The 14,978-nt window shown below is 45.6% G+C and overlaps 3 protein-coding genes across 4 annotated transcripts; 2 read left to right on the forward strand and 1 right to left on the reverse strand.

Moving 5' to 3' along the window:
* Positions 1 to 446: 446 nt before the first annotated feature.
* On the reverse strand, positions 447 to 2,378 carry LOC102814014 (heat shock 70 kDa protein 1-like). 2 transcript variants are annotated; one of them, XM_006875579.1, is made up of 2 exons: positions 986 to 2,372; positions 447 to 529 (listed from the first exon to the last, which is right to left on the reverse strand). In XM_006875579.1, the coding sequence occupies exons 1-2, from the start codon at positions 2,370 to 2,372 to the stop codon at positions 447 to 449; spliced, it is 1,470 nt and encodes a 489-aa protein (XP_006875641.1). The 2 variants fall into 2 exon arrangements, with proteins under 2 accessions (XP_006875641.1, XP_006875642.1); XM_006875580.1 differs by having other exon boundaries at positions 447 to 2,378.
* Positions 2,379 to 3,932: 1,554 nt separating this feature from the next.
* Positions 3,933 to 6,191, forward strand: HSPA1L (heat shock 70kDa protein 1-like). Its single transcript, XM_006875581.1, has one exon. The coding sequence runs from the start codon at positions 3,944 to 3,946 to the stop codon at positions 5,867 to 5,869; it is 1,926 nt and encodes a 641-aa protein (XP_006875643.1). The 5' UTR covers positions 3,933 to 3,943; the 3' UTR covers positions 5,870 to 6,191.
* Positions 6,192 to 6,681: 490 nt separating this feature from the next.
* On the forward strand, positions 6,682 to 14,498 carry LSM2 (LSM2 homolog, U6 small nuclear RNA associated (S. cerevisiae)). Its single transcript, XM_006875666.1, has 6 exons — positions 6,682 to 6,690; positions 7,514 to 7,618; positions 8,280 to 8,347; positions 14,055 to 14,085; positions 14,206 to 14,265; positions 14,373 to 14,498. The coding sequence occupies exons 1-6, from the start codon at positions 6,682 to 6,684 to the stop codon at positions 14,496 to 14,498; spliced, it is 399 nt and encodes a 132-aa protein (XP_006875728.1).
* Positions 14,499 to 14,978: the final 480 nt, after the last annotated feature.

Genomic DNA, 14,978 nt, shown 5'->3' on the forward strand with positions numbered 1-14,978 from the left:
AGCATACTAACACAAATGGCTAACACAAATGGCTCATAATGCAATATAGCCATATTTTCCCAAATTCCTGCCCTTAACCTAAAAGCCCAATTACCATTCAGTTTGACACATTGTAAAAAAGATAACCTATAAAGATCCCTTTAAAGTAGCAAGAAAAAACACACTCGACATTTTGCCTTTTTTTTTTTTTTAACTTTAATCAATAAAAAATAATGCATACTCTGAGTTTGCTGAGCATTACAAAAGGAAATGAACAAAAGGTGACAATATAAACTCATCTTTACATTTAGAAATTCTTTAGTAAATACTTTAGTAAAATAAGCACAAATCAATGTTGCAACCAGCCTCTGAAGTTGAGAGCTGAGGGAGAAGAGAAAATAAGCCACTGTAAAGTCTTGCATTCCAACTGTCTCAAAGACACAAATGGAAAATTAAGAAAAGTGTCCCTAATCCACTTCCTCAATGGTAGGTCCAGATGCAGAGGTGCCACGGGGAGCCTGAGCCCCAAAGCCACCAGCCCCAGGGCCACCTGCCCCTTGGTACAGTCCGCTAATGATGGGGTTACACACCTGCTCCAGCTCCTTCCTCTTGTGCTCAAACTCATCCTTTTCGGCCAGCGTGTTGGCATCCAGCCAGGAGATCACCTCCTGGCACTTGTCTAGCACCTTCTTCTTGTCTGCCTCGCTGAGTTTACCCTTGAGCCCCTCGTCCTCCACAGCGCTCCTCATGTTGAAGGCGTAAGACTCCAGGGCGTTCTTGGCAGACACCCTCTCACGCTGCACCTCGTCCTCGGCTTTGTACTTCTCGGCGTCCTGCACCATGCGCTCGATCTCCTCCTTGCTCAGGCGGCCCTTGTCGTTGGTGATGGTGATCTTGTTGGCTTTGCCGGTACTCTTGTCAGTGGCCGTGACGTTGAGGATGCCATTGGCGTCGATGTCAAAGGTCACCTCGATCTGGGGCACGCCCCTGGGGGCAGGAGGGATGCCGCTCAGCTCGAAGCGACCCAGCAGGTTGTTGTCCCGGGTCATGGCCCTCTCGCCTTCGTACACCTGGATCAGCACCCCGGGCTGGTTGTCCGAGTAGGTGGTGAAGATCTGCGTCTGCTTGGTGGGGATGGTGGAGTTGCGCTTGATCAGGGCAGTCATCACGCCCCCCGCTGTCTCCAGCCCCAGTGACAGGGGAGCCACGTCCAGCAGCAGCAGGTCCTGCACGTTCTCAGACTTGTCTCCCATCAGGATGGCTGCCTGCACCGCCGCACCGTAGGCCACCGCCTCGTCGGGGTTGATGCTCTTGTTGAGGTCGCGCCCATTGAAGAAGTCCTGCAGCAGCTTCTGCACCTTGGGGATGCGCGTGGAGCCCCCCACCAGGACCAGGTCGTGGATCTGTGCCTTGTCCAGCTTGGCGTCACGCAGCGCCTTCTCCACGGGCTCCAGGGTGCCTCTAAACAGGTCGGAGCACAGCTCCTCGAAGCGCGCCCTGGTGATGGACGTGTAAAAGTCAACGCCCTCAAACAGGGAGTCGATCTCCAGGCTGGCCTGGGTGCTGGACGACAGGGTCCTCTTGGCCCTCTCGCAGGCGGTGCGCAGCCGCCTCACAGCTCGCTTGTTCTGGCTGATGTCCTTCTTGTGCTTCCTCTTGAACTCCTCCACGAAGTGGCTCACCAGCCTGTTGTCAAAGTCCTCCCCACCCAGGTGGGTGTCCCCGGCTGTGGCCTTCACCTCGAAGATGCCGTCGTCGATCGTCAGGATGGACACGTCGAACGTGCCCCCGCCCAAGTCGAAGATGAGCACGTTGCGCTCGCCCTTGCCACTCCGGTCCAGGCCGTAGGCGATGGCGGCCGCCGTGGGCTCATTGATGATCCTCAGCACGTTCAGCCCCGCGATCACCCCCGCATCCTTGGTGGCCTGGCGCTGCGAGTCGTTGAAGTAGGCCGGCACGGTGATCACCGCGTTCGTCACCGGACAGCCCAGGTATGCCTCGGCTATCTCCTTCATCTTGGTCAGCACCATGGATGAGATCTCCTCGGGGTAGAAAGCCTTGGTCTCCCCCTTGTAGCTCACCTGCACCTTGGGCTTGTCGCCTTCGCTGATCACCTGGAAGGGCCAATGCTTCATGTCCGACTGCACCACCGCGTCGCCGAACTTGCGGCCGATCAGCCGCTTTGCGTCGAACACCGTGTTCTGCGGGTTCAGCGCCACCTGGTTCTTGGCCGCGTCCCCGATGAGTCGCTCGGTGTCGGTGAAGGCCACGTAGCTGGGGGTTGTGCGGTTGCCCTGGTCGTTGGCGATGATCTCCACCTTGCCGTGCTGGAACACCCCCACGCAAGAGTAGGTGGTGCCCAGGTCGATGCCGATGGCAGTGCTTTTAGCCATGTCGGACTGCTGCTCTTACTCTGCGCTGAAGTTCAAGTCTGGAAACGTCTGGCGAAAGCCGCGACGAGAAGAACTGCTGCTCTTACTCTGCGCTGAAGTTCAAGCCTGGAAACGGCTGGCGAAAGCCACGACGAGAAGCGCTGTCTCTTCGGAAAGCTAGAGTTTGTCTCTTCGGAAAGCTGGAGCCTGGATGCGCTGGAACCACCAGGATCACTCTTGGAGGTTGTGGTTCTGCGGGAGTTGTGCTCGGGGAAAACCGAACAGCTTCTTTCACTCTCTCCTAGAGAGGCTGTTTGTCTGCTGTTCAGGCTTCTGTATTTGTATGTTACAATGGAGCTCCGCCTTTTCCCTCCTGAGCCAATCATCGTGATTAGGGAGGCTGCCAGGTCTGGACTATTCTAGGAGTTTCACCTCACGTCCTGCCCCCAGGCTTCTTGGAACCAATCAGCGTCCTTGGGCTGAACGTCCCCAGAACTCTCCAGACTTTTCTGGGACTTGCTAGGCTGGGCCGTCTCCCTGGGTACCGGACAGAGGGAGCTGACGTGTGTTGACGTCTCCTCTGTTAAGCAGCGTTACAATGATTTACTGACTCTGACATCACTGGCCTATTTGGAAACAGTATGACAGGACCCGGACCAGTTCACAGTTGTAGTACAGGGAGGGGAGGGGGGAGGGGGGACGCCTGTCGTGCAGTTTGGATGTTGAGGGAGACCCTGCCTGGAGGGGCTCCACAATCCAGACCATTTCCAAACTGGAGCGAAAGCGGCAGGGGAACAGGTGAGCCAGGAGAACTCTGATTGGAATGGGGTGGAAGTTAGGAAGGGCACTGGGTTCTTGACGGATTGAGAATGTTCTGGAAAGTTTTCTATTCTTAGATCTGAAGTATTGAGCTACAAAGTAGCCAGGATTGGTCAGAGCTGTGGAAAAGAAGCATGTGGCAAAAAGAACCAGAAACACCTTTTTGGCTGTCACTGGCTCCAGAGAACAGGCTTTTTATTCAGGAGAAGAGAAATGCAAGAGACTGTTCGGAACACCCCACCTACCCTGAAGAGAAAACTTTATAAAGGGCTGTATTGGAATTCTAGAAACCAACTTAAAACTGGTCTGAATTTGTTGTTGTTAGTGCCCTCCAGTCAGTTCCCACTTGTAGCAAATCCTGTTTAGGGTTTTTGAGGCTGTAAATCTTTGCCAACAGAAAGCCTCACATTTCTTTCACAGAGCAACTGATAGGTTCAAACTATCTGACCTTGCTATTCATTGTCCAGTACCTACTCTCTATGAATTCCCAATAGAAGGTAAAGGAGTCCAAGAAGGCAGCAAAATACAAGTGTTCAGGTTCATGTCTTTTGAGATCAGAATATAAGATAATAAGAGTTCAGCAAGAGACAGTTACAATCACACAGAAGATATATCACAGCAGTAAGAACAGGACAGACCCTATGAGAAATTTTTAAATAGTACACATACGTTCCCTCCACCTCCTCTGTGTTGGCTGGGACTCTTGTGTAACCTGACCAAAAGTTCTCTGCTAAAACCCTCTCTCATTCATTTCCCACAGGCCTCGGAAGACTATGGCTGCTACTAAGGGAACAGCCATTGGCATAGACCTGGGTACCACCTACTCATGCGTGGGGGTATTCCAGCACGGTAAGGTAGAAATCATTGCCAATGACCAGGGTAACAGAACTACCCCCAGCTACGTGGCCTTCACTGACACAGAGAGACTCATCGGAGATGCAGCCAAGAACCAGGTGGCCATGAATCCCCAGAACACTGTCTTTGATGCCAAACGGTTGATAGGAAGGAAATTTAATGATCCTGTGGTGCAATCAGATATGAAACTTTGGCCTTTTCAAGTGATCAATGATAGGGGTAAGCCCAAGGTGTTGGTGTCCTACAAAGGAGAAAAAAAAGCTTTCTATCCTGAGGAAATCTCTTCTATGGTGCTCACAAAAATGAAGGAGACTGCAGAAGCTTTTTTGGGTCACTCTGTTACCAATGCTGTGATCACTGTGCCAGCCTATTTTAATGACTCTCAACGCCAGGCCACCAAGGATGCAGGTGTGATTGCAGGGCTCAATGTACTAAGAATCATCAATGAGCCTACAGCTGCTGCCATTGCCTATGGTTTAGATAAAGGAGGTCAGGGAGAGCGACATGTACTGATTTTTGATCTAGGTGGAGGCACATTTGATGTGTCCATCCTGACTATAGATGATGGGATTTTTGAGGTAAAGGCCACGGCTGGGGACACCCACCTGGGTGGGGAGGACTTTGACAACAGACTGGTGAGCCACTTCGTGGAGGAATTCAAAAGGAAACACAAGAAGGACATCAGCCAGAACAAGCGAGCTGTGAGGCGGCTGCGCACCGCCTGCGAGAGGGCCAAGAGGACCCTGTCGTCCAGCACCCAGGCCAACCTTGAGATCGATTCTCTATTTGAGGGCATAGATTTCTACACATCGATTACCAGAGCTCGGTTTGAAGAGTTGTGTGCAGACCTGTTTAGGGGCACGTTGGAGCCTGTGGAGAAGGCCCTTCGTGATGCTAAGATGGATAAGGCAAAAATCCATGACATTGTTTTGGTGGGGGGCTCCACCCGTATCCCCAAGGTGCAGAGGCTGCTGCAGGACTACTTTAATGGGCGTGACCTCAACAAGAGCATCAATCCTGACGAGGCGGTGGCCTATGGAGCTGCAGTACAGGCAGCAATTTTGATGGGTGATAAGTCTGAAAAGGTACAGGACCTACTTTTGTTGGATGTGTCTCCCCTGTCCCTAGGTTTGGAGACAGCGGGGGGTGTAATGACAGTCCTGATCAAGCGCAACTCCACCATCCCCACCAAGCAGACACAGATCTTCACCACCTATTCTGACAACCAGCCCGGGGTGCTGATTCAGGTGTATGAGGGTGAGAGGGCCATGACCCAGGACAACAACCTGCTGGGACGCTTTGATCTGACTGGAATTCCTCCTGCACCTAGGGGAGTTCCTCAGATTGAAGTGACCTTTGACATTGATGCCAATGGTATTCTTAATGTCACAGCCATGGACAAGAGCACAGGGAAAGCCAATAAGATCACCATCACCAATGACAAGGGCCGCCTGAGCAAGGAAGAGATCGAGCGCATGGTTTTGGATGCAGAGAAATATAAAGCTGAGGATGAAGTTCAGAGGGAGAAAATTGCTGCAAAAAATGCCTTAGAATCCTATGCTTTTAACATGAAGAGTGCTGTGAGTGATGAAGGCTTGAAGGGCAAGATAAGTGAGTCTGATAAAAAGAAAATACTGGGTAAGTGCAATGAGGTTCTTTCATGGCTGGAGGCCAATCAATTGGCTGACAAAGATGAGTTTGATCACAAAAGAAAAGAATTGGAGCGGGTGTGTAACCCAGTCATTACAAAACTCTACCAAGGAGGATGTACTGGACCTGCTTGTGGTACAGGGTATTCATCTGGAAGACCTGCCGCAGGCCCCACCATTGAAGAAGTAGATTAATTTCATCTGGAACTAGAGGGTTCTAGGGTGCCTATAAGGTGAATTTTGTTCCCCTCATCTTCAAACATTGTTAAGATTCTTGAATTGATTGGACCTGAACCAAGTTGACCATGCCTTTGGGGTTCTGATAGAGGAGTTGTTTACACCATCTTTACATATGAAGGTCCTTTTTTCTGATTCTGGAATGGGATTCTTAGGAAAACTAGGCACCTCTTTGAACCTTTTGATGAATTTGAATGTCTGTTATTTATTTCTGCCTAGCCCCAACTTTCTTCTTCCTGTGTGGATGGTTATCACTCATTAAATTTGTTCCTAGAGCAAAAAATGGGCAAGTGTTTGAATATTCATGAGCTTATAGTTTCAACCAGGTAAAAATGCTTGACCATTAGGCACCTTTAACCCTATCTGTATGTATCTGGCAATCTGTAGTTGCCATCTGTGGTTACTGCTTATATTCAGTGAGAGACTGGTTAAGTGCTTAGGGGTTAGTTGTTAAGAGCCATAGCAATCCTGTGTAGACTTTCCAGGGAGCAGCTGGTGGGTTTGAACTACTGCCATTGTGGTTAGCAGTCCAGTGCTGATCCTACAGTGCCATACCACAAGTCCAGGAGTTAGTTGGAAATTTCTGCTTGATATCCTGAGGTCATTTACAGGTGGGATCGAGAGTCTATTATCCATAAAGAAATGATTTCTACAGCAAACTCCAGAAAATAGGTATTTTCATGCTGGGTTAAAGTAAGATGAAAAATGCATGATTTAGTAGCCTTATTCCAAAGAAATCCGTGTCGTAATACTGCCTATGCTATAGATGCATGAATATGGTAGTGGTGGTTATGTACCTTGGAGTCGGTTCCGACTCATAGTGACCTTTGTAAAGGGTTTCTGAGGCTGTAAATTATTACGGGAGCAGAAAGCCTCATCTTTCTCCCTTGGAGAGGCTGGTAGTTTCAAACTGCTGACCTTGAGGCTAGCAGCCCAACTCATAACCACTATACACTACCAGAACTCTTTGGCATGAATATAGAAGCATATTTAACTGCATTTGTTTCATGTTTGAGGTGGCAATATTTGAAACTGAAATATTGAAATGGACAGTTCTGTCCTCAGGCCATAGTCTCTGTGACTAGTCATCTCCTCAGTTTTTTTACACGACAGTCCTAAACAAAAATATGTAAGAAATTTGAAGATAGAGATTGAGTTCTTGAGGGAAATCTATTAGATAAAATCAAAATATTGCCCAGGCTCCTTCTGGTCTCAAGGATTCAACGCTTAAAAAATACAAAGAAAACTTTTTATCTAAGTGTAAAACACATACACAAGTGCACAAATCATAATTTCACACACTCCCCAAAAATATTCAGTAGGAAGTCTTGAGTATTTTTTTGTTAAGTGCCGTGGAGTCACTTCCAACTCAGTCCAGTGCTTAACCCTACAGCGCCTCAAAGGAAGTCTGAGTACGTATGAGTAAATCAGTTTGTTAACCGCACAGAAACCGCTGCGGAAAGGTTAGGAGCTTCTCTAACGTTCCTCGACCCGCACCTGCGCGGTGGGAGCCAGCGTCTCCCGGAAGAAGTCGGAAGGCAAGACGCTCCGCCCTTTTTCCGCTTTGTAGTTCCCTTCGGCTCTCTCCTTTCGGTCGGCTAGACAGCTCCTAGCCAACGGCCAGCCGTGCTTTCTTCTTCGTTCACTCGGAATTTTCCGCGGCGCCTCCGGCTGCGCTTGCGCGATCCCGGCCCGTCCCACGCGCGGGTTCGCGCTTCACTTCCCGCCCAGCCTCCAGCACGCGGCACTAGTCCTTCTCCTCTCCTGTGTGGCCCGCGGTCCGCGGCGCTAGCATCATGGTAGGTACCGTGACGTCACAAGGGGGCGCCCGCGGGGAGCCCGGGCGATTTTGATGGTTCGGGGCAGGGTAGGGGCCCAGGCATTGCTCCTCTGGACTGGAATTGGAACTGGGGCTTTTCCTAACATCCGTAGTTCCTGTGCCTTCAATTCTTGGAGGCATCAGGGAATGGATGGGCTTTTTTTTTTTTTTCCTTAAGAGGGGAAAAAAGAGCAGCAGGAGAAGAAAAAGATGAATGTTAAAGTATTTCCCAGCCAGAGAACAGGCTTCAGGATGGTGGGTGTGATGCCTTCCAACAATTAACTGGGAGTGGGCCAGGACCCCAGAAAAGGTAGATTGGGAGAGCGGAGCTGGGAGCCTTCTGGTGCTTCAGGTAAGTGGCTCAGTTGAATGTGCAGATTTATTTGGACTCCTGCCTTTCAGCCTGTCAACAGAATACTTTTATGAGTGACGTTTTGAGAACTGCCAAGGATGTGGTGATGATTTCAATACCAGTCTGAAAATACTGGCAGGGGGCACTGTCCTACCATATCTCTCCCCACATGATGGTTTTTCCCCTTGTCTCTATAGCTCTTCTACTCCTTTTTCAAGTCCCTTGTGGGAAAGGATGTGGTTGTGGAACTAAAAAATGACCTGAGGTAAGTACCGATTTCAATGAGTATAGTGGGTGGGTGTACCCAGGCCCTAGAATCTTTTTAGCTTGACAAGAATTTGGTGGTTGGGTGAGGTGGGAGAGATACAGGAGAAATAAATGACCCAACCTGTGCCTTAAGCGTACTTATAGATTAGCTGGGACATTGTATTGTGTATACAAAAGCAATACAAACCAATAAATCATGTAAATGGTAAATACTAGAGAGGTAAATACTAGAGTGGAGGTATCAATAAAATGTTTTCCATGGCCACTTTTTAAAGGGTTTATGAGGGGCAACTGGTGGGTTCTGGTTAAATGATATACTTCTTTAAGGATCCCAGTAGTGCTGTGGGTTAGGCATTGGACTACTAATCACAGGTAGGCAGTTCAAACCCACCAGCTGTTTCATGAGAGAAAGATGAGCTGTTCCTGTAAAGATATGCATCCTCAGCAACCCTTTGGAACAGTTTTACTGTCCTCAGGGTTGCTTTGAGTCAATCAATTCAGTGGCAGTGTGTGGGTTGACACAACTTGTAGAAATTAAAGAATCAGTTCCACAAGTAAAGATAGATATACATACACACAGAGATGTTTGCAACTTTATTTTCAGTAACCCCAAGTTGGGAACAATCTTGTTGTTGTTGTTGTTGTTAAGTGCCGTAGAGTCGGTTCCGACCCATAGCGACCCTGTACAGGGTTTCCGAGGGTGTAAATCCTTACGGGAGTAGAAAGCCTCATCTTTCTCCCGCGGAGCGGCTGGTAGTTTCGAACCGCTGACCTTAAGGTTCGCAGCCCGATTCGTAACCACTACGCTACCAGAGAACAATCTAAACATCCATTAATAAGAAATTGGTGTATTAAATTATAGTATATCCATACTATGCAGTTGTCCCGCAGGAATAAGTGTATTGATAAGGAAAGCTGCTGGCTGCAGAATAGTAAATGTAGCATAATCTCCCTTTTGTTAAAACACCAATGCAGTCTCTTCTGTCTGTATTGTCTTCTATCTTTAAATCCCTTATCTTGTATCATTGACTCCAAATCATCTTTCAGGACTTAGTTAAATACTGTTTTTAGACAGTTTCTGATCCTTCTAGTCAAGTAAGCCCCTCTGTTATCTACTTTCTTCCTAAAGATGGCATCTCAAGTTGTAATTTCATAGAAATATATGTACTGCTCATGGCCTGTTTGTTGTCCCTACAGGAGCAGGACCATGTTTAATCCACTACTGTGTACATAATGTCTAGCATGTTGTTAGGGGCTGTCAAGTTGTTTCCAACTCATAGCAACTTTACATAGGATTTCCAAGGCAGTAAATCTTTACTGGAGCAGAAAGCTTTATCTTTTTGCCTCGAATTGGCTGATTAGCAAGTACAACACTTATCCTATAGCACCACCAGTGTTCCCAATGCCATAGACCTGGTTGTTGTTGTTAAGTACCCTTGAGTTAGTTCTGACTCATATCAACCCTGTAAAGGATTTCCATGAAGCAACTGGTGGGTTGGAACCACTGATACTCAGTTAGCTGCCCAATGCACTGTGCCACCAGGGCTCCTTAGGCCTGGTATGTAGTTGTTGTTAAGTGCCGTTGAGTTGGTTCCCATCCATAGTGACCCTATATAAGGGTTCTGCGGAGTAGCTGATGAGTTGGAACCAACCTTATGGTTTGTCCAGCACATTATCCTGCAGCGCTGTACCAGGATTCTTGATATATAGTAGGAAGTTAATAAATGTGTGCTGAATAAAAGGAAGCTCCGTAACATTTGATAGCTTCCTATGAAACAACCCTATGTAACGTATATGAGGGTAAGTGAAAAATTATCTGCATTCCAGTTATATTAAACATACGTCCAAATCCGTGGCTGGTGACAACACTGAGTGTGCACGTGAAATGATTCTGTTGAATAGATGAGTGACGGTGGATTATGTGGCAAATCATTTCTGGCTCTGCCTATAAAATAATCCATGACAGACTTGGGTTTCGAAAAGTTTTGAGAGATGGGTACCCAAACAACTCACGGAAGAGCATAAACAGAAGCATTTGGACATTAAACAAAATTTGAACTGATACTCAAAGGAAGGTAAAAGTTACGTTTTTAAAAAAGCATTACTGGTGATAAGACATGGATTCATCACTACGAGCCTAAGAGTAAATGACAGAGTCTGGAATGGAAACATCCTCAGTTGCCAACCAAGAAAAAGTTCAGAAGTCAACCATCAACTGGAAAATGGATGCTTACAGTTTTCTGGATTCTCAAGGACTAATATTGGAACACTATCAGGAGGAAGTTTCAACTATCAATAATGCTCGTTGAGATGCTCACTGAAGAGCTGAAACCTCAACTTTGGACTAAAGGCAGAGGACTGCTATCCGAAGGTGTTGTGTTCTTGCATGATAATGCACATATGCACACCTCTGCCCACACCATTGACACTTCAAAAACTTTGTTTTGAGGTGTTAAAGTATCCTCCCTGTAGTCTTCATCTTGCTCCATTGGACTTTTTACCTGTTTGTTTCCCTGAAAGCAGCCCTTCGAGGACAAGGATTCACTTCTAATGAAGTGAAAACAGCAGTGTTTTTGTGTCTCGCAGCTCATCCTAAAACATTTTTTTAGTGAGGGAATATGGAAGCTTGTTGACAGATGAACAAAGTTATTGAAAAGCAAGGAAATTATGTTGAAAAATAATGTATTTGTCTTTTTTAAAAGTTGATTAAATGCTACAGGCAGAGTGCAGATAATTTTGACTTATCCTTGTATTGTACCTTTTTCACACTGAGGAAACTGAAGCTTAGGTTGAGAAACCCACACAAGTCTACATAGTTAAGCCACACAGCCAGAACTGAAATATAGTTCTGTCTGCTGCCTTTTAAAAATAAAAATTAAAGAAACTATTTAAAATAAGATCATCTTATGTTATTGTGAAACTTGTTTTCACAATGAAGTTGATTCATTAAAATTGCTGACTGGTATATTACTCTTATTAAATGCCTTTGAGTCAGTTCTGATTCATAGTGACCCTATATAGGGTTTCTGAGGAGCACCTGATTTAAACCACCAGCCTTGCAATTAGTATCCCAGTGCTTATCCTGAAGCCCCACACCAAAGCTGTTACTTGATAGCAGGATTTAACCAAGATCTTGCTATTAGACATATGTGCTGTTTCCAGTCCTTGGTTTTTGCAAATAATGCTATCTTGAATAACTTTAAGTATATATCTGTGTACATCTGATTAATTCTTTAGAAAAAAATTCCTTAAATGTACATTTGAAATGTTGATACCTATTACCTGATTGTCCTTTAGAAAGAGATTTGAGTTAATGTAGTCTCTCCTCAACAGTTTCTTCCACCCAGGAGAATGTGAACTCATTGATTTGTGGAAGAAAGATTGACACGGCAGGGAATGGTGAGGAGAAGTGCTGAACTTGACAGGCCTTTATCTTTTAGGCCAGAGATTTCAAGTTATGGCATTAATGCCACTGACAACACTGACAGTGTTAAATGACTTATGTGTTGGGGAAAAAAACAGCCCTAGGCCAAGTGTATTTGAGTTCCTTCTTTTCTCCTTCCTTGGCCTTCCTCATGGCAAGGATAACTGTTGTGTTAAAACCCAGGACCTAAAACAAGGACTTGGAAGACTCTAAGGCAGCCCTTGGTTGGGAGATGACCACTCTTATTCCAAGTGTTGCCTTAAGGGACTGAGTGGAAGGACACCACCCGATTCAATTCCTGAAACTTGCTTCCATTATTGTACACAGGGAGCGTGGTGAGAGCACCACTGAGGCGGTCTCAGGGACTATGGATTTCAAAGACTTGTTAAATTTTCCAAAAATTGGGGGACCAATTTAGAATTAATAGAATTGGCAACTTTAATTTTGACAATATTTTTCAAATGCCATTACTGCCATTTAATTGAAAACATTTCTTAATACTCCACTTCCACCCCTATCACCACCACCACCGAAAAATAATAAAACAAAACAAGAAAAATGAAGGCAGGCAAAAAAAACGGCAGGTTTTTTTTCCAGAAGAACAAGTGGCAACCTTAAGGACAGTACATAGACACACATTTCTATATTCTGTGTTTCCTGAAACTTTTGAGTGGACACATCACTATTTCAGAACTACAGATCTAAGGAACTTGAATCAGATGATGGCGTGCAGGATGGTCAAGATCAAGGTGGCCAGTTCTTAATATGGAGGAGTGGATGGGAGTGTTGATAGGGAAAGACAGTTAAGGATGGAGAGTGCTCACATCTCATGTGAATCATAACATTTGTGTGAGTCCTGGTATGGCGCTGTATGATAAGCACAAGCGAGCCTATTCACTTTGAACCACAAGTTCGGTGCTTCAGGCTCAACAACCATTCCTTGGAAACCCTATACAGGGTCGCTATGAGTAGGAAATGACTCCACAGCACTTAAAACAATAACAACAACATCGTAAAGTAAATTTTAAAAAATGTAATTATAGTTAACATATGCACATTTTTTTAGTATTGTTGTTAGGTGCTGTCCAGTTGGTTCCAATTTATAGCAACCTTATGCACAACAGAATGAAATACTACCCAATCCTGTGCCAGCGTCACAATCATTGTTAAGCTTGAACCCATATACTGCCAGTGTGCCAATCCATCTTGTTGGGGTCTTACTCATTTTCACTGACCCATCCCAACTTTAGCAAGCATGTTTTCCTTCTCCAGGAACTGGTCCCTCCTGATCAATATGTCCAAAGTATGAGGCACATTTTGGATGTACTTTTTCTAGCACACATTCATTTGTTCTAGCAGTCCATTGATACTTTCAATATTCTTCAACATCATAACTCAAATGCATCAAGCCTTCTACAGTTTTTATTTTTTGTTCAACTTTCACATGCATATGAGACTATTGAAAATACCATGGCTTGAATCAGGCACACTTTAGTCTTCAAACATCTTTGATTTTGAAACTGGAAGAGGTTTTGTGCAGCAGATTTGCCTAATGAAATACATCATTTGATTTCTTGACTGCTGCTTCCATGAGTTCTGATAGTGGATCTAAGAAAATTGAAGTTATTTACTGGTCCATTGGTGAGGATTTTTGTTTTCTATATATTGAGGTGCAACCCATACTGAAGGCTGTAGGCTTTGATCTTCATCAGTAAGTATTTTAAGTCCTCTTTGCATTCATCAAGCAAAGTTATATCATCTGCATATCTCAGGTTGTTAACGAGTCTTCCTCCAGCCCTACTACCATATTCTTCTTCATGTAGTCCAACTTCTCTGATTATTTGCTTAGTGTATAGACTGAATAAATATGCTGAAAGAATACAACCCTGTCACACATCCTTCCTGATTTTAAACCATTCAATGTCCCCTTGTTCTGTTTGAATGACTGTTCTTGGTCTATGTACAGGTTCCTCATGAGCTCAGTTAAGTGTTCCAAAATACTCATTTTCCTCAATGTTGTCGATAGCTTGTCGTGATTGACATAGTCAAAAGCTTTTGTGAGTGGGTTGATTTAGAAATGAAAGAAGTGGGGTCTGAAATTATTCTTATACCTCATTCTTGAAGCTCTGCCTTTCTTACTCCAGGGCTTTTGGTCCACCTTTTCAGGCTTCCTCATGATTCTTGCTTCCCCCAACCCTAGCCTCATTCCAGCTCTGAAGTCACCTCTTTGTTGACTTTGATATAAACTAATTTGGGTTTCCCCTCCTTCTATCCCTAACAGCATCTGTGGAACACTTCATTCTGTGGATCAGGTAAGATATAGCAAGAACCTAGAATCAGGTCTTGGGGAAGGAGAGTGGAGAGCTTAAAGACTGGATAATTTTATCTTGTCTCTAGGGTTTATGACAGTATTCCTTTTTTTTTCTTCCCAGTATCTCAACATCAAACTAACTGATATCAGTGTCACAGACCCTGAGAAATACCCTCACATGGTGAGTCAGGGATGGTGGAAAAGAAAAAACACCTCCAAAAATAGGCACCCCAGAGTGGGTAGGGGACATTTTTAAGGGTATTTTCACATTTGTCCATCTTTGTATAGTTATCAGTGAAGAACTGCTTCATCCGGGGCTCAGTGGTCCGCTATGTGCAGTTACCAGCAGATGAGGTCGACACGCAGTTGCTCCAGGATGCAGCAAGGAAAGAGGCCCTGCAGCAGAAACAGTGATGGGTCCTTCTCCACTTCCCTCTTCCATTGGTGACCCTTACTTACCCTCATATCCCAGACCAGGGACCCTCTAGCCCATGAGTTGTTTGTTTGGTTAGTTGGTTTTTTAATAGTGAAGGCTTTTTTTTTTTTAGGATCAGTGAAGGAGAGGAATAATAACGGGGAGCAGCTCTTCTCTGTTGCAGAGGGGGAGGATAAGTAGGGTGGGGAACTGCAAAGCCTTCCCAGTGCCCAGCACCTACCATTTTCACACTTTACCTGGAGATTATATGAGAGACTCCTAGCTTTCTCCAGGGCAGGATGTGATTCTGTTTGGCGGTGGTGGTGGAAGAAATCTGTCCCGCATCGGGAATAAAATTTATGATGCAAATTTGAGTTCTGGTTTTGTGGTCTGTGTTTTGGGGAAGGGATTGGATGGAGGTATGTGTGTGAGAGGGTGGAGATGGGAGGAGGGAGGTGAAGCTGAATTTGTTCAAGTTC

The sequence above is a fragment of the Chrysochloris asiatica genome, unplaced genomic scaffold, assembly GCF_000296735.1.
Source record: "Chrysochloris asiatica unplaced genomic scaffold, ChrAsi1.0 scaffold00333, whole genome shotgun sequence".
NCBI lineage: Eukaryota > Metazoa > Chordata > Mammalia > Afrosoricida > Chrysochloridae > Chrysochloris > Chrysochloris asiatica.